Genomic DNA, 14,640 nt, shown 5'->3' with positions numbered 1-14,640 from the left:
ATCTGAGCTGCTCTAAACCAGCATCTCCTGGTGTAGATGTCCTGTAGGGAGGGGAGAGCAGCCCTGCAGCAGCGTTCTGCCATGCCTATCACTCTCTGAAGAGCTTTTTGATCCTTAACACAACTGTTCCCGTACCAGGATGCGATGTTCTGTGTAAGGATGCTCTCCACAGCGCCTGCATAGAAAGTCTTGAGGATCACTGGAGAGACCCGGAACTTCCTCAGTTGTCGGAGGTGGTACAGGCCGTGCCTAGCCCTTTTTGGACTGGACCTGAATGTGGGCAGACAATGTCAGGTCTGAGGAGAAGGACCACATCCTCTCCACTGGATAAAAAGTGCCTGCTTTGAAAAGTGACATAAAGGTAATAAAACACACATCATCATTTCTTTAGTTGTTACTTATGCAAAATATGTATTTATTGCCATCTCAAAGTGCTAAGGCACAAGAGCACTGCTAGGGTTAACTTGAACCACTACTGCGTTACTGCTTTCATCTTCATTCCACAAATGTAAACACAAGCAAAACTTCTTATAAAGTGCTCGGTTTAAACTAGCATTACTCAAATATTCCTCAAAAAAAAACATTCACATCATCACTGTGAAATTCACAATGCATGTATAAACAGTAGCTGCAGTTCAAAGAAAAGCCTGCTAATACATACAACATAGGCACCACCCTGGGCACAACTGTAGTGGAATCTCCCTTTCATTATTACTCTTTTTCTTTTTATTGAGAATCATTATGCAGTCATAAAAGAAAAAATGTTTTCACACAATTTAGTAGTGTGTAGTAGCAGCAGCAATAACATGACATAATGGTTTTCTGTATGACGTTATCTGTGTCTAAGATCATTCTGGGGGAATTTCACCCCACTCTTTGCAGCAATGCTTCAGTTCATTGAGGTTTCGTGACGCCAAGCTGAGGTCAGAGGTGAAAGAGCAGACAACAGTAACTCAAAGAATCCACTTGTTACAACCAAGGTATGCAGAAGAGCATCTCTGAATGCACAACGAACCTTGAAGCACATTGGCTACAGCTGCAGAAGACCACACTGGGTGACACTCCTGTCAGCTAAGAATAGGAAACAGGCTGCAATTCACACGGGCTCGCCAAACTCAAGGATCATGTGAAAACGAAAGTCTTCGCATGACTCAGTAGCTTGTAGTACTACCTTTAGCAGCAATATCTTGAAGTAATCGTTTTATGTATTGCTTTATCAGTCGTTCACATCATTGTGGGGGAATTCTGGCACACTTTTCTTTGCAGTGTTGCTTCAGTTCATTGAGGTTTGTGGGTATTTAGTTTTGCAAAACTTTCTTAAGGTCACACCACTGGGGCATTGCAACACAATAATTCTTTTCTTTTTCGGCAACCGTGTTGTCAATTTGTGGGCGTGCTTGCATCATTGTCACCTTACAGACTATCTGCAAGGTTCCCAGGTCTGGTGACTGCAACATCAAAGCCCAAATCCTCACTCCTCCACCACCGTGCTTAACAGTTGGTACGAGGTGTTTGTGCTGATGGCGTGCTTGGTTTTCCCCAAACTTTGGGCTGTGCATTATGTCCCCACTTTAGTCTAATCTCGCCAAAGGACATAGTTCAAAAAGTCCAAACGTGGTTCAGATGCAACACTGCAAACCTAAGCCCTGCTGCCATGTTCTTTTTAAGAGGTCAGACACTTTCCACTCTTCCAAACGAGCCATACTTGTTCAGTCTTCTTCTAATCGTGCTCTCACGAAGTGGAGGTCAGTAGAGTCTCAGATGTAGCTCTTGGGTTTTTGGGGGTTTTTTGCTAATTCATGATATAGTCTGACCTTGCAGTGAATTTGCTGCTACTTCCACTTCTAGAAAGATTGGCAGCAGTCTTGAATGTTTCCACAGCTGAATAATGTCTGTCACCGTAGAGTAATGGACTTCAGTTCCACTGTTGCCTCTCTAAAACATAGCAACAGTTGCTTTGTACATCGTTGCATAGAACAAAACTCTGTTTTCAAACCAAGTTCATTGTTTTCTTAACAATAAAAGAACGTTACACAATGCAGGCCAAATACTTAACCAGTATAATATAAATCATAACTGGTTTAATGTAAGCGGCCCTGTTCTGACTGTTGAGCTATGGCTCATAGCGCAACATCGCCACCTACTGCTTTGGGGATGAAAGTTCAGCAATGGGTGACAGCAGAGGAGAGTGCTCACTTAGTGTCGTGTTAAAAGCATTGCCATCCAAAGAATCTGCCAAAACCAAAGCCTAAAAAAACGTTGATGATGATTAGCTAGTCCAAACGTCATCAACAGAACAGGGAGAGCAAATCAAAAAGGGCTGATCATAACATTCACAGGAAAAATAAACTGGATGGTCATGCTCCTTGATTAATCCACTTTTATTTAGAGCCCCGAGGACAGCTCTAAAAGCCATTGTTAGGCCAGCAACCCTCCAGACTTTCCTGCAGCAGTAAAAATTTATTTTACTCCAAATTTATACAAATCTGTTGGGGAAAATAGGTCTTTGTTATAACTTCCACAAACTGCAGGCCTGGGGAAATGCTGGAATTTGTTTAGGTGCAACCTTTCAATCCTGTGTTGCTATGTTTTGTTTTAGGGTTTTTTAGAGAGAAGAAACTTTTCTCTTGGCAGCGCTTTTAAACTTCCAAACAAACCGCCATACTTGTTCAGTCTTTTTCTAATTGTGCTGTCATGAACTTGTAGAGTTTCAGATGTAGCTCTTGGGTTTTGTGGAATTTCCCTAAGCATTGCATGGTTTGACCTTGGCGTGAATTTTGCTGGAATGTCCACTCCTGAGAATATTGTGGCATTGTGTTAACATCGTGTGCATGCAGCTAAATGCTGCCAGAACTTCAGCTTTTATAGAGCTATCATAGTTGTTCATGGATCTCTTAAATCAAGTGCATTTGATAGGCAACACCTGGCCCTACTTATCAACATCTGGACTGGGTCACAGTCAGATCCACTGCCATTACAATTGGGAGACAACCCGCTCTCCCACCTGAGCCCCACGGTAAATTAATAAGGCCCCACTCACCCAGGCGATGGATAAGTCTATATGCCCAGCCTGGCTGACAATGGTTACCAGAGGGCAGTTGCAAGTTGAAATTGGTCACAAAGAGGTATCCGTAAAATCTCCTTGACATTACTTTGGTCGCTAGCAGATTGCTGCAGTCGCCCAAATTTTGCACAGAAGACGATAACTTGTCTACAAACACTCTGCAACAACTCTGCTCTCTCCCTGTGAAACTTTGGAGAGGGACACCACTTGCCTTCAAATTAAAAATGTCACCTTTTGAAAAGTGTTGGCTGATGGGCTGAGGCACTACTTTTTCTTTGAAGCTGAACAGTCTCTGTTTTGTTGGCTGTTTTGTGTTTTATGGCTTTAAAAATGTACTGAATAGTTATGTGGTTATATACCACAGGCTATCATATATGTGTGCAAAATTAAAATGTTTGTAAAACATTAATCACTCAGAGACATCCTTACTTAAAAACTAGATTCGAATGTCTAAAAACTTATTCTGTCACACTTAATTGTTTTTCTATTACTTTTGTGTAGTATGAATGTAGAAAAAGATGTCAAACTTAAGAAAATATAGTTTAAAGTTCAAAACTGATCCCTTCCTTCACATTTTCCAGACTCATGCCGTGGGCTGGATTGGAGTCAGTTTTGGCTCCCGTGGCCTTATGTTTGACACCCTTGCTCTAAACAGTCTTTTCATATTAATATAAGTGCCTGAACAGTCTATGCCATTTGTTTTATCGCGCCCACGTTTTCTATGTGCGACAAGCGCAGTCTCTACTGGCTATGTTGCAGCTGAGTGTTTATTTTTCATGTCTACACCAACATGAATGAGTGAGGTAGGGCAGCACGTACACCGGAGAGCACTTTAAGTGGTCTGTTTACTGAAAAAATCTTTTCATGTGGTTTTATGTGTCTCCACTGCATATAGGCGGGTCTCACTTGAGACTTTTTTTGGATGGTGACGAGTCAGGGCAAAAGGGAGCTCTGTGCTGAAGAGAGGAAATAGGCGTTCACCCTGGAAACTTTGGGAGTAAGTGACCAAAATAAAGGGGGTGTGGCTAAGCGAGAAAAGAGTGGACCACCAAGAGGGGCTACTATAGTGTAGAGCGGGGAAGCTGCTGCTAAGCTGCTGAGATCTAGTTCAAGTGAATAAGCCTCATCCAGGGTGAGTAGAGCTTTCTTTGAATTTTGATGCAACTTCTCTAAATATCTTGTTAAATCATGTAATTTAACAAGGTACAAACAACATAACATTTCATCACATTTAACAATTTGTAGACCACGTCAGTTATCAGCCTGGCTAAAGGCAGTGATTGTATCACATGCTGTGTTACTGTAATGCCTGTATTTAAGTTTTCTCGCACAAAAATGATCGTTTTCAGTTGATTATTTCTTTGCACTTGAATGCGATGGGTGAACTCAAGCGTAATGACATAATTTGAGAGTAATCGTGACTCCACCGCCCCTCCAAATTGTCCTTTCCTTCAGATAAAGATCTTTACAGGCAATTTTTCCTGTTTCTTCTTTTCCTGTAAGCCTCCTTCTTCCTCCTCCTCTGCTTTTTGTCTCCTTGAATTTCTATTTATTATGAAATTAAAAGAACTCTAAACTATTAGCTGCTATGACAGCCAGTTTAGCAGTTTGGTACACTAAAGTACAATGTCAAATCTTTTTTCCCCTCAGACTGATTTACTCCAAGTTTACAAGTAGAATTGGATTCAATCCGCGTTTAAATGTGGATTAATTACAGACCATTAACCCTTTCATGATGAAAGAAACCTTCAGAGGAGCAGAGAGGTTAACTGAGTAATTATTTTGGCGCCATTTAGATTTCACTGGGTCCACACAGGTTATTTTGCTGTAGTAGGCTGTAAACACACACATGCCCAGTCAAAGAGAAGTTTTAGAAATCACTTCTCTGTGGTCTTATGTAATACAGAGAAAACTCTGTTCAGCTCCTCAGATTTTTCCATTTAAAGTTTCAAAAACAGGAAAGGTGCCCAACACTGGCTTTCACTGTGGAACCAACAAACACATTAAAAGCTTCACACACAATTTCCTTTACTGCGCCGGATGCCAATGGCTCAGGAAACCTAAAAAAATGTTGCGTTTGATTTTGGCAGGTAATTAAAAATGCCGTACCTGCTGATGTTTGTCACCCTGCTGCATCTCATCACTCTGGCAATCCTGATTATTGCAACCATGGAGAAGGTAACAGTCAACTTTAGGAAGTGGTGAGTGTTTATTTTTCGTATGTGTGAAATAGCTGACTCTGTGTGTAATGTCTGATCTCTTTTTTAAGTCTTGGTGGGTGTGGGAAGGGATGGAAACCTCAGACCTATGGCACAGCTGCAGGTATGACAACTCCACAGAAAGCTGGCTGTGTTCACCCAACACTGAAACTCGTAAGTTTTTGTTCCAGATTGTATATTGCTGTAAAATGAAATAGCTCTCCATCGAAGGTAAAAATGTGACTCAGGGAATGGTTTACTTCTTCAGAATGGCTCCAGGCAGTGCAGGTCTTAATGGTTCTCTCAGTGGTCTTCTCATCGGTCTCCTTCCTGGTGTTCCTGGGTCTGCTGTTCACCATGTCTAGGGGCGGTCTCTTCTACTTCACCGGATTGTGTCAAATCTTTGCAGGTAACAGTGGAGTGAAGTAGCTTGCAAAATATAGTGCCACTGTGTGATCAGGGCATTTGAAAACTATGACAAATTAAAGAGTGCTTATTATTATGCTACTCAAGCCTATTACAATAACTAACTTGTGGAAAGGTATCAGGTAGATTAATGCTGAAGTTTGTTTTTTTGTAATCATATGACTTATACTATTAAAATAATAATATTAATGGTAATAATATATCCATCTATTTTATGACACTTATCTGGAAAGCAGGGGTGGGAGTCTAAGCAGAGATCCCCAGACCTCCCTCTCCTCTGTCACTTACAATATGTGCATTTATTTTTTTTAAACATGTCACCTGAAATATTTGAGATCACCTCTGTTTTTAAATGTCTTCTTTGAGGCAGTAACCGCTACTCCTGATAAAATATGAATGGCATGGATCTGTGTTGGTCATCCAAAGTATATGCTGTTGTTGCTCCCACTATACTTTATGTGACCTAATTAGTAGGTACTAACACTACAAACGTTTCTACTATCTGACCCATTAACCAATTATTATTGTGTGTATGTTTTTTTTGTGTATGTGTTTTAGGCCTGACAGCCTTTTCTGCAGCGCTCATCTACGCAATACACAACAAGGAAATCCTTGAAAAAAAGCTGACAGGACACTTTGGCTACTGCTTCATCCTGGCTTGGGTGTGTGTCCCATTGTTGCTGTGTAGCGGCGTCTTATACATCCATCTGCGCAAGAAGTAGTGATCTAAAAAAAGGAACACAATGTCAACCCCACCTATTGTTGGAAAGAGGCACGTGCCTATGTTATGTTTCTTAAAATGTTGCTGTTTTTATTTGTATAGACATGTATGCTGAGAGGAAAAAAAACTTTTAAAAGGTTTAATGCTTGCCTATTTTGAGACATTTTCACTGCAAATAGTATTTTGTTATTCACTTACTGTTCACTGTCATGTGCTAACCACATAAAGTAATCCATAAGTAAGTGACACTGGCCTTATTAAGAGGCATTTGAATTTATTTTAATTTGCCTATTCCCCTAATATTTTTTTATGTGTGTATATATATATATATATATATATATATATATATATATATATATATATATATATATATATATATATATATATATATTCTTAATAAATATCAGACAAAACCACAAAGCTTTAAGTCTCTTTTATGTTTTCAAACCAGCTTTACATCAGGGAGGGAAACTGCTGAGGCTGTTGCCATGTCAACCATAAACTAAACAGGGAACCCTAACTGGTACTAGCTTTGGAAGCTAATAGCTTAAAAGCTGCTTTTTATGTTGCAAAATTAAGCTCATATCGACTCATAAACAAGCTTCGTAGCAATAATGGAAGCTGAATCTCAAGCGTCCGCGATCATTCCTCTTGCCTTGCCCAAAGGAGCGGAAAAGTTCTGCGAGCTTTGCCAAAGAGAAGCCCGCCTGCAATGTAGCAAGTGTCGAGTGACTTTTTACTGGTAAGCTCAGTTTATCCGAGCTGTGGCAGAGCGATGCCCGTGCTAACGACTGACTTCATAGATAGATAGATAGATAGATAGATAGATAGATAGATAGATAGATAGATAGATAGATAGATAGATAGATAGATAGATAGATAGATAGATAGATAGATAGATAGATAGATAGATTTTTTTAAAGGCGTGTATTGTGTTTAGGTTATATGGTTTGGTCAGAACCGTGTTTACGGGTTGGACGCTAGGTGGCAGCGTTCGCCATGTTTTCCCCCCCTCCCACGCTCACACATACATAACACGTCGGTAAGGAGGGCGTTTTAGTGTGATTGTCATGAGGAGGGAGCGGAACAGCTGGAAAATACATTACCACAACGCTTATTTTTGTTCTTTTGCCTGCGTGTTGTTTTCATAATATAATTTGCTGAGCTTCAGCTTTTATGTAAACCCGACGTTACCTTCTTTGACACTGTTTTATATGCGGTTCCAGACCATAACATGGTGCTGGGCAGTTTCCCCGTTGGCACACACTGTGGGTAGTGAAGAAGAGCATGTGGCGAGATCACTCCCTGTGGGGATTTATGGAAAGGGATGAGCAACTAAAGCCAGTCTCAGGCAGCTTACAGATACTTATTGTGGCTGCCATCCTTTCAGTCTTTAAAATGGGTGAATGAGAGGCACAATTTTTGGTTTTATTAAAAAAAACAAACAGATATAAATATAGGTACACATATATGTCAGACAATAAGAATCAGGTTCTCAGGATTCTTAAAATCTTTAATTACACGTGAAGCAAGCATACTAAGCTATTCCCAGTCATGGATTGAGCCAAAGTAATACACATGGAATAGGGCTTTAGGGTAAAATGGTTAGTCTTAAGTCATCCTACTTTGGCATGCGAGTCATGTGTGTGGTGATTGTTTGGTGTATTTTGCATAGAAAACTCAGCGGGGACAAGAGAGTACATCCTGAAGAGACCACTTGATTTGTGTTTATCTCTGTGTGTGCCTTTCTGTCTGTCTCTGTACTCTCACAAGCACAAGCTGTGTCAGTGCTACTGTTGATATGACATGGTCAGATTTCCAGCTCGCTGCTTCTCACCACAAGTACACTGGAATGAGCGCACATTTTTCACAGTAGGGGGGAAAAACTCAGCTGAAAAGCAGGACAGTTTCCACTCCACACAAGTGTGCAGAAGAGGAGAGCCAGATGAACAAAATTACAGACCAGTTATGTAATGGCATATAATTTCGTATGCCCTCTGTGTACTCAGATGATATCTCCTGAATCAGAGAGACTCTGCCCTGAAAATGTTAGCAGAATCCAAACAAGCTGTTACTGCACAGAGATTTTTACTGTCAAGCACACATAATAGTATCTGTCTGGACAAGAGAGGTGAGCCTGATCCATATGTTTAAATCATCCACAACAAGTATGAGCTGCAGGTCAGCTTATGTCATAAATCGTGATTCTTTATCAATAGCTTCATTGCCAGGAAAACATCAGTCTCAGTGTGCAAGAGGGAGACTTATTATGCATAAAAATGCTTCTCACAAAGTCCTGAGGTGGCTTAAGAGAATATAAATATGACTGAATGACCTGTGGGTTTTTAAAACATCCAGTGCTGCAGAGCACCAGCAGGCTGACTGGGTGGGGATCCACGAGAGAATTTGTCAGCTGCTTGTTCCCATCCGCGCCCTGACACTCTGCAGTCTCCGACAGACCAGTCACACTGAAACACAAATTAAAAAGGTGAGGATGCGTGGAAATCACTGGCACCATATATTAGGAGAAAAAAAAATATGAAGTTTGAGTCTAGGTTGCATTTCTTACTGTCAAAGACAATACAAAAAAAGACTATATTATTATTCCTTGAATGGTTTATTTTCCCTTTTTCTTTATATGATTTGTCCTTGTGGTGCACAAAGTCCAGGTCTGGGTTGTAGCTCCTAATTTTGGAATATAGATTCTGGAAAAAATATGTGTTACAGCTGAGAGGAACAGTCAAATAGAGGCATTAGTGTATAGACAACTTGATAGTGTTTTATTTTAAGAGGAAATAAGATATTTTAATTTGATGCCTATCTTGGATTTGATTTCTTATATAGGTAGAGCTTATTGAGATTTGCAGGTTGGTGGCTCAAAGTAAGCTATCTGAGGGAAAACACCAAGAGGCTCTGCCTGCTGCTCAGCTCTGCCTGCGCTGTTCCATAGACGTTCATGGCCCTAACACCGTCCAGCTGGTCCCTGCCTACCTGCTGCTGGCTGAAGCCAACATGGGTGAGAAACAAGCACAAAACGGCTTCTCAGTTTAAATGTTCTCTTATCGTGTGGTGTTTCATACATGACCGTGTGTGTGTGTGTGTGCATCTCCAGGTTTGGGTAATCTAGACCTTGTGGCAGATTTCCTGTCCCAGGCAGAGTGGGCAGTGTTGAAGAGTCCAAAATGTGGTCTCACAATCCACCACCAGCTCCACAGGAGCCTGGGCCGCCTCCATGTGGCGGCTGGAGACCTGGATACTGCGTTGCATAACTTTGCAAATGATGTCTGTGTCATAATTAGCACATTAACTGTTTCATAACTTTATTGATATTGTGAGGAGCAGAAGCCATTTGCTAACCAAATGAAATCCATAATGGCTTGTTTATTGCTCGAGCATGTTTTTTTGAGTACGATACAGTATTGTGTATTGAATTAGAGTTTCTTGGAATTTTAAAGGGATGTTGAGCAATAGTTTTCAAAGTTTTCTTTTTACTCATTTTAATCCAGTCCTTGTACCTGACTCTTCTCACAAGAATGAGGGTTTTTTTTGCTTGTTTGTTAAGCCATTTAACATTGACCCGTGAATCACTCAAGCATAACAATGGCACCTAACTCAATGATATGAACCGGTGTTATGTCTACACAAAGCAGACAACTTAGCAAAGAGCCAATTTCATTGTCCAGGTACTTTGTTACTAGCAGCCTCTCACAAAAGCACATCATTTTTGAAGCTATGAAAAATGCCAAAGACAGCACAATGTGGGAGGCACAAACTAGTATTTTTGCACTAACAAAGTGATTTCTGAAGAGCTGAAAACTTGGCATATCTTGTCCTGATGTGCTGTGTGTCCTAAAAGAAAAATGAGGAAACTGGAAAAGGGGAACTCAAAAGAAGAAGTGGCCTAGAAAAACGATCTACTTGTCACATATCCTAAGAGAACCATCTGGCCCTTGAGTTGATCCATCTACTGTTTATCAACCATTGAAAATAGTTGCAGTTGAAGGCTGACAAGCCGAAATTTTTAAGGAAGGGAAACAATGAGAAAAACCTGAGGAGTGTCTACAGCCATCTGTAAAACATGGTGGAGCGATGATTTGGATCTTGTCAAAATTGATGGAATAATGATAGCAGTCAAATACCACCATTCAAAAGCATCTGGAAAGTGTCTGATTAGTTTATCAGCATGACATTGATGCTCAAACACACTGCAAGTGCAGTAAAAGCAAACCTGGTTAGAACAACAAACAATGGAACAAGATCAGTTACGGACTAGCCTCCCCAAAACCTGGACCTCAACATTACTTAAGCAGCGTGAGATCATTTTAACAGAGAATGGAACAACAAGCATTTTGCACATGTTTTGTGTCGTATGCATCAGTATGTATATAACTTGATTTCCCCAGATCTACTTTGCCACTGAGGAGTATGGTCTGGATAGCACAGTCACCTCTCGGGGCTACTTTCTCATGGCTGATGTGTTTACCAAGCAGGGGAAGATACCCACTGTTCATTCCTTGTACTCTGAGGTCAGTTATGTTCTCATTGCCCTTGAGACTAAATTTATCTTCTATGCCTTTTACATTCTTTTGCTCATATTGTAGGTGGCACGTATTTGGCACCGTCACCTGACCAGACTTCTCGAGACTCGCAAAGAAAGCATCCAAAATCCACCGGTGGACTCCTTTTATGGTTTGTTGCAGCCACTCTGCATATATGTTTTGTATATATGGTATAAAAAGGTTATAAAACCAATCTAGTCGATTCAGCGGTTCAGCAGAATCAGACAATAACATCACCAGTCCATCATTCATGCTCCAAACTGTCAACAGCCAACAGCTCCACTGGAGTGTCACTGAGAAAATAAGGTCGACACTTCTATATTTGGAGTGTGTCTTGCTGTGCAATGTGAAAGCTAAACCCCAGATTTATGCAAGCTTGCTTAGAGCTGACTAGAGACCCATGCTGACACTACTGTGGCTGTGCAGCATCCATGTCACTGCCCTGTATCACAGCTGCTGCCCTACATATAATGCTAAGCCTGTCAAACAGTTTCCCAAGCTATCTGGGATGTTTACAAGGACAACACAGACATACATGTTTTGATCAAACTTGAACACATGCATGTCACTTGCTTTCTTTCATTGTTTGAGGTGGTAAAGCATGTTTGAGACCACAGTAAACTAGACGACATGCTTTTTTTTGTGTCCATGCCTTTCAATCAGACAAAGCCGAGCGAGTTGAAGTGGATGAGATGTTGAGAACTATGTTGGAATTTGAGCAGAAAGACACCAGAAAAGACCCAGCACGGATTGCAGTGGTGGCCCACTGCCTGGCCATGTTGTCGTTCCTAGGAGGAGACTTCCTCAAGGTGAGCCACCTGGTGAGGTATTAGAAGTTTAGTTTGCCACCGTGACCCATTTCCCCATTTCCCTATTTCCTACTTGTGTTGTCTGAAGATGGGATTATCTCTATTTGTCTACTGCTAAGTCTCACGATAAGGTGGGACTTAGCACTAGCTAATGGGACTGTCTCAATGCTCTGACTGCGGCCTTGATTTCCAGTCTCTTCTTAAAGCTGCAGCTCTTTGTGTGTGTCAGTTTGAGATGTCAGGCGACAAGGCAGATAAAGCCATAGCGGTCTATGTGCACAGCAAAACATGTTATGTATCAGGCTGGTACGGGATGGGATGGCTTATGGGATCCTACTTCTAAGGTCAAGTAAACATAGGATAAAGCCTGTAACAAGCAATGATACACGTGGATTTTTTTTTCCACAGCGTTTATTTTTATTTTGTGGCTTATAGGCAGGGCAAGATCCAGTGCACTTAGATATTCTTTTACTCAATCAACAGCTACACCAACCATATGTGTGTGTGTGTGTGTGTGTGTGTGTGTGTGTGTGTGTGTGTGTGTGTGTGTGTGTGTGTGTGTGTGTGTGCACGTGTGCCATGGTACCCTGCCTAAATCATGATTTTTCTCCTTGTATTCACTACAGAGTGATACTGTTTCACAGTTGGTATTGTGTAAAGTAATGTTAATGTTACAGGTCTCTGGGTTTTTGTCTTAGTGCTGTACTTATAAAAGTACATCAGTGTAAGAACAAGCAGTTATCACGATTTGGATGCATTATTATTTTGAGGAAAATATAAGTAGTTTCTCTGAACATTAGATAACAGAGCCTATCTGTAGTCTTATCAGCTTTTGTATATGGTATTGAGGGAGCTGTGGGTAGATGCACTTATGTCCAGGTTTTTGGATAAGGATACATTTTTAACTGAAACGCTTGCTATTTGGTTTAAATTAGGTGACTTGACTTGGCCACTGAGTAATATCTCATTTCTTTGAGTTCCTTTTGCAGTTTGCTTTGGGGTCATTATCCATTGTGAGCTGTCTGATTGGTTTTGCAGCATTTGCCTGAATCTAAGCAGAGAGTATGGGCAAATATACTTCACAATTCATCCTGCTCCTTTTATCAGCAGCCACATAAACAATGAAAACCAGTGACCTGGTTCCACTGGCAGCCATACATGCCCATGCCATGACATCACCTACACTGTGTTTGACAGACGATGTGGTATGCTTCAGGTCACAGGCTGTTTCCATCTTTTTCCATAATTCTCTCCTCTCATCTTTCTGGTTTATCTTGCTTTCATCTATCTACTTTTATATATTTTTTAATTTTATTTTCAGAAAAATCAGAAAATCAAATTCAGATATTTAGATCCAGAAAACATGAAAGAACACAGGCCTCACCCAGGCATGAAACTGTTTGTCAGTAAATTGTCCAGTTACTGAGGCTCTGGAAATGGGGGGACTGGGTATAAAAATGGCTGCAATTCCATTAAAACAGTGAATGCAGTATTTGGGATAAACCCCTCAATTTAATGCTGAAAGTCTGCACATCAGTCATGTCTTCATTGTTTGCTTTAAAAGTCACTGTGCTAGTGAATGGAAGAAAAATTACCAAAAGAAAAAGTGTTATTGACCCGGCTATATAATACTGAAACCCCTATTAACAAATTGCAGCTATTTTTATGAATGCTGCTCAAAACGTTCCTAATTATTGGGGATAACATAACAGCCCAGCAGACCAGCTTACTAAAGGGTAAAGTGGGGTAAATAAGTCAACTGGGTTGCGGTCCAATTTCAGTGATATCATTATATAAGGCAGATTTACTCTCTCGGGAGGGTTTAACAGCTGCAGTTGCTGTGTTTGTTTCTGTGTGCCAGGCGCAGGGATTTGGCAGCACAGCCTTGCAGGCCAGCCAGCTGATACCAGACCATGACCTGACAGAGCCCATCCAGGCCCTGCTGCAACTGGTGAAGATACTCCACACAGTCCCACATCCTGGCTCTGCGGAGTCACAGTACTAAGCCCTGCCCATCGCTCTGCTTGGAGATCTGCTCTTTAAGGATATTTGTGCAGCCCCACAATGATGAAAATATACAATCAAATGCAAGATTTTCCACATGCTGTACAGTATTATTGAGAGTGGATTAAAAAATAGATGCACAGATGTAGTTAAAAGAAAAAAAGACACATTTTCAGTTGTTCTGGATAATGACTCGTCTTTATTTTGATCTAAAAAAAAAAAAAAAAAAGAGGGATATATATACATCATTTTGAACATTAGTGAATTGCATCTTTTTGGGATCCATTTCTTAACACTGTCAAAATGTTATGGAACACAAAAATGGTCAAGGGCATTTGCTCAAGCCTTTGTGATGCAATGTTTTTGCTTGTTTTGTACCTAGCAACCCGGAGTCTCTACACCAATTCACCAAATCCAGACATAATTAAAGATTTCCAGTGTCTGCGTTTTGTCAAGAGAGCTGCACTTTTAGAGGCAAAAACATTGCATCGTCCTCCTGCAGTGGAAAGAGTGTTGTAAACCTGTTAGCAAACCCAAGATTCATGTCAGAACAGACATTTAATTGCTGAGATCTTACACAATATGTACAATTCTGAAACAATCATTCATATAAAAAAAATCCGTTTTAAAATCACCTCACTACTTGTGTTATTTGCACTGAATTTATACAATAAAACATTTGTTGTTGGTCAATTTTTTTGGCATTCAGTTTCAAACACGGAAACGCTCAGATTTTCCCATATTCCCTTTTTCAATTTCTGAATACATTAGCAGCAGTTCGGAATTAAATATTAAGTTTGTGCACTGTTGTTATATACAGTGACTCATCCACAGGTCCCTACATGTTTGTTCCAAACTG

General features: G+C 40.6%; 2 protein-coding genes across 2 annotated transcripts; both read left to right on the top strand.

The window, feature by feature from the left end:
- The first annotated feature begins 4,116 nt into the window (after nt 1-4,116).
- emp3b (epithelial membrane protein 3b (MAM blood group)) lies at nt 4,117-6,719 on the top strand. The gene is made up of 5 exons (XM_026154401.1): nt 4,117-4,196; nt 5,155-5,242; nt 5,334-5,436; nt 5,531-5,671; nt 6,247-6,719. The coding sequence occupies exons 2-5, from the start codon at nt 5,165-5,167 to the stop codon at nt 6,408-6,410; spliced, it is 486 nt and encodes a 161-aa protein (XP_026010186.1). The 5' UTR covers nt 4,117-4,196; nt 5,155-5,164; the 3' UTR covers nt 6,411-6,719.
- A 179-nt stretch (nt 6,720-6,898) lies between these two features.
- On the top strand, nt 6,899-14,474 carry zmynd12 (zinc finger, MYND-type containing 12). Its single transcript, XM_026153783.1, has 8 exons — nt 6,899-7,151; nt 8,768-8,897; nt 9,254-9,425; nt 9,522-9,691; nt 10,813-10,935; nt 11,011-11,098; nt 11,632-11,777; nt 13,639-14,474. Exons 1-8 carry the CDS (start codon nt 7,024-7,026, stop codon nt 13,780-13,782), a joined length of 1,101 nt encoding a protein of 366 aa, XP_026009568.1. The 5' UTR covers nt 6,899-7,023; the 3' UTR covers nt 13,783-14,474.
- The last annotated feature ends 166 nt before the right edge of the window (nt 14,475-14,640 follow it).

Source organism: Astatotilapia calliptera, chromosome 20 (genome assembly GCF_900246225.1).
Source record: "Astatotilapia calliptera chromosome 20, fAstCal1.2, whole genome shotgun sequence".
Taxonomy (NCBI): Eukaryota; Metazoa; Chordata; class Actinopteri; order Cichliformes; family Cichlidae; genus Astatotilapia; species Astatotilapia calliptera.
This window is presented reverse-complemented; position numbering and strand designations above follow the sequence as displayed.

Bases quoted from the DNA above. Each gene is read 5' to 3' on its own strand.
- emp3b (XM_026154401.1), top strand. From the start codon at position 5,165: ATGCCGTACCTGCTGATGTTTGTCACCCTGCTGCATCTCATCACTCTG. The intron at 5,243-5,333 runs GTAACAGTCAAC...CTCTTTTTTAAG, and splicing joins TTATTGCAACCATGGAGAAG to TCTTGGTGGGTGTGGGAAGG. The intron at 5,672-6,246 runs GTAACAGTGGAG...TATGTGTTTTAG, and splicing joins ATTGTGTCAAATCTTTGCAG to GCCTGACAGCCTTTTCTGCA.
- zmynd12 (XM_026153783.1), top strand. From the start codon at position 7,024: ATGGAAGCTGAATCTCAAGCGTCCGCGATCATTCCTCTTGCCTTGCCC. The intron at 8,898-9,253 runs GTGAGGATGCGT...TTTCTTATATAG, and splicing joins CTGAAACACAAATTAAAAAG to GTAGAGCTTATTGAGATTTG. The intron at 11,099-11,631 runs GTTTGTTGCAGC...CCTTTCAATCAG, and splicing joins ACCGGTGGACTCCTTTTATG to ACAAAGCCGAGCGAGTTGAA.